The sequence below is a fragment of the Portunus trituberculatus genome, chromosome 10, assembly GCF_017591435.1.
Source record: "Portunus trituberculatus isolate SZX2019 chromosome 10, ASM1759143v1, whole genome shotgun sequence".
NCBI lineage: Eukaryota > Metazoa > Arthropoda > Malacostraca > Decapoda > Portunidae > Portunus > Portunus trituberculatus.
Window position 1 is genome coordinate 12,192,332 of NC_059264.1, and position 3,003 is coordinate 12,195,334.

Consider the following 3,003-nt stretch of genomic DNA (forward strand, 5'->3'; position numbering starts at 1 on the left):
TTCTCTACTTTTCATCTTGTATAACTGAAAAAATCCCTTGTGGTCTGTCTTTGCTTGGTTGGCTACCCTCAGCTCATATTCGTTTTAAGCTTTCCTCGTTATCTGTTCTTACTAATTCATGGTATAGTGGCTTTAAAGCCTCATCTCCTGCCTTTAGCCTCTTATATATATTCCTTTTTTGCCCTATGCATCGTTTTAATCTGTCTGTCATCTACTTAGGTGAGGTGGAATGAAGTTTTGTATCTCCGGAGAATGAAAAAAATAGTGTCATTCTTTCCTTCCTTTGGCTCAGTACCTGGCTTGTATCAACCCCAATAACATTAAGGCAATCCTCGCCAAACCTAATGCAACCAGTAAAACAGAAGCAGAATGCATACCTCAAATTTTATTTCATTATCGGTTTTCTCAATTTTTATCCCATTTCCGTGTGAAACTGCATAAGGTGCATTGATAATAATAATTGATGATAATAGCTGTTGTAGTAATGATAATAATAATAATGATAATAATAATAATAATAATAATAATAATAATAATAATAATAATGATAATAATAATAACGAAGAAATACAAAAGAGACAGCTTGAAAAAGTTTTTTTTTAGGAATGTAAGCTGAAGGTAATACCTTAAATAAAATCCAAACTAGAGTTAAGATATCCTGAGTTTCATGAAAATATTTCTGAAGAAGATGCGTTGTTGTCCCTGCATCTGATCACGAGTGGTGGGCGAGGCGTCTCAGCAAATATAAATGGGCTTTTCTATGTTTCTTATTATCCAGTCTTTGTAGTAAGGGACGCTTGTGAATAAAACCACCCCTGTGCAGTCTTCAGTCCCGTAGCTGACTACTCCTGCCTGCACCCATCGTCCGTCACACAGCTGCACCACCAGGGGCCCTCCACTGTCGCCCTGGGGGAAGTGATCAGGTACTCATTATCGGGGTGTGACTTTCCCTACCATTTCAAAAGAACCCACATGGATTATTTAGATATGAACGTCACATTATCGGTCAAATAATTATGAGAAACTTAGAACTGTGTATACGTATGATAACAAGAAGGATGAGGGGGTAAAAAAAAAAGGAGAAGATGCAGGGAGGTACAGTAGGTGAAGAAATAGAAAGATTGAGAGGCAGTGAGGAATAAAAGTGAGATTAGTGATGACGAGGAGAGAGGAAGGTGATGGTAATCATGGTGAAGACGAATAAGATGACAAGAGCAGAACACTAAGAAGATTAGATGTTTCTTGCTATATCAGACATAAGACTTATAGATTCACTTAACTGCTACAAACACGCGACTAAGAGTGACTCACGTAACAGCTGGATTTGTTAGCGTTGAGGGTGCAAAGAACCTTCTGTCGGTCCCTTGGTACATCCTCAAAGTATGAGCAAATCTCCAGGTCCACGTGGGTGAGACTTACTTCATACAGTTCATTAGGTGAACTATTGTTCCTTGCTAAGGAAGGGAAGTGTCGAGTTAGCTTATAGGACAGGATCGATTTTTTCTTAATTTTTTATCATGATTTAGTGGAATACTGACCATTAGTAAGTAATGTATGTTCGTAAAAAGAAAATATATAAACACGTATTTTATGTGAAAAAGGATTAAGATAAAAAAAAAATCAATACATTTATGCATACGGAAACCATCCTTACGCCACATGACAAGTCATGGGAAATATTCCAGGCCGTATGGACTCTGTCTCCTCGGAGTCTAGTGATGTCCTAAGAACATGAACTACTAACTTCTTTACATTCCTTGTGTACCCTGGGATAGATTTTGCCTGATCTTGGTGACTTGATTTTTTTTCAGTCTAGCTATTTCCTGTTTCAGTTATTACCTTAACTAAGGAAATCTATGCCAGCTTCACGTTTTCTTCAGCTCTATGAATTTGTTCACTATCTGGCCTTTACTGTATCTTTTATTGGTTAAAAACTGTCAAAAGTACTCTTTCATAATTACTAAAGTACTCTTACATGATTTCATAATTAATTTAAAATTTAATGGACGTATTATTTCTTTTCCTCGTCCTATACATTTGAAAGAAGTTCTTAGTCTAGCTGAGTACCTCAAACTCATGATTTTTTTTTTTTTTTTTTTTATCATTCGTTAACCTCCCAAGTTTTCTAATCATTATATTGTGGCGTTAAAGTTTCTTTCCCTGCCTTTGGACTCCTATATATTTTTTTTTTTCTGTCTTGTAATGTTTTAACCCAGCTGTCATCTGTTTAGAGTAAAGTTAAAGAACGACATTCAAGAGAAACAGTGTCATGCAAAAGTCGGAGGAGGTAAGCGAGATTTAGGGCGATAAGTCTTGTGTATATTATGCAGTAAGGAAGAAGAATTGTGCATCTTCCCTCTCAGCCTGGTTAGTCTTACATGGAATGATGTTTCCCCAGCCAGAGTTCACCAGGTCTTGCCCAATCATCAAGTCCTCCGCCTCGGCCAGGCACACGGGCTGCACCGATGGATTGTTTTGGAAGTTGAGCAGATTCGATAGTTTAATCAAGGCGACGTCATCCCCCTGAACAGGAAAGATTGTGTTACTGATCAGGACACACACACACACACACACACACACACACGCCCGGTAGCTCAGTGGTTAGAGCGCTGGCTTCACAAGCCAGAGGATCGGGGTTCAATTCCCCGGCCGGGTGGAGATATTTGGGTGTGTCTCCTTTCACGTGTAACCCCTGTTCACCTAGCAGTGAGTAGGTATGGGAAGTAAATCGAGGAGTTGTGACCTTATTGTCCCGGTGTGTGGTGTGTGCCTGGTCTCAGGCCTATCCGAAGATCGGAAATAATGAGCTCTGAGCTCGTTCCGTAGGGTAACGTCTGGCTGTCTCGTCAGAGACTGCAGCAGATCAAATAGTGAAACACACACACACTCACACACACACACACACACACACACCGCGTAGTGTAGTGGTTAGCACGCTCGACTCACAATCTAGAGGACTGGGTTCGAATCCCGGGAAGCGGCGAGGCAAATGGGCAAGTCTCT

At 39.9% G+C, this 3,003-nt stretch overlaps 1 protein-coding gene across 1 annotated transcript in view; it reads right to left on the reverse strand.

The window, feature by feature from the left end:
- Nucleotides 1–433: 433 nt before the first annotated feature.
- LOC123502176 (tryptase beta-2-like) overlaps nt 434–3,003 on the reverse strand; it is a 16,704-nt gene continuing 14,134 nt past the window's right edge. Inside the window, exons 4-6 of the mRNA XM_045251404.1 lie at nt 2,379–2,523; nt 1,312–1,454; nt 434–906 (exon numbers count right to left, since the gene is read on the reverse strand). Coding sequence (XP_045107339.1) covers nt 736–906; nt 1,312–1,454; nt 2,379–2,523 — 459 coding nt within the window. The 3' untranslated portion in view covers nt 434–735. The remainder of the gene's footprint in view (nt 907–1,311; nt 1,455–2,378; nt 2,524–3,003) is intronic.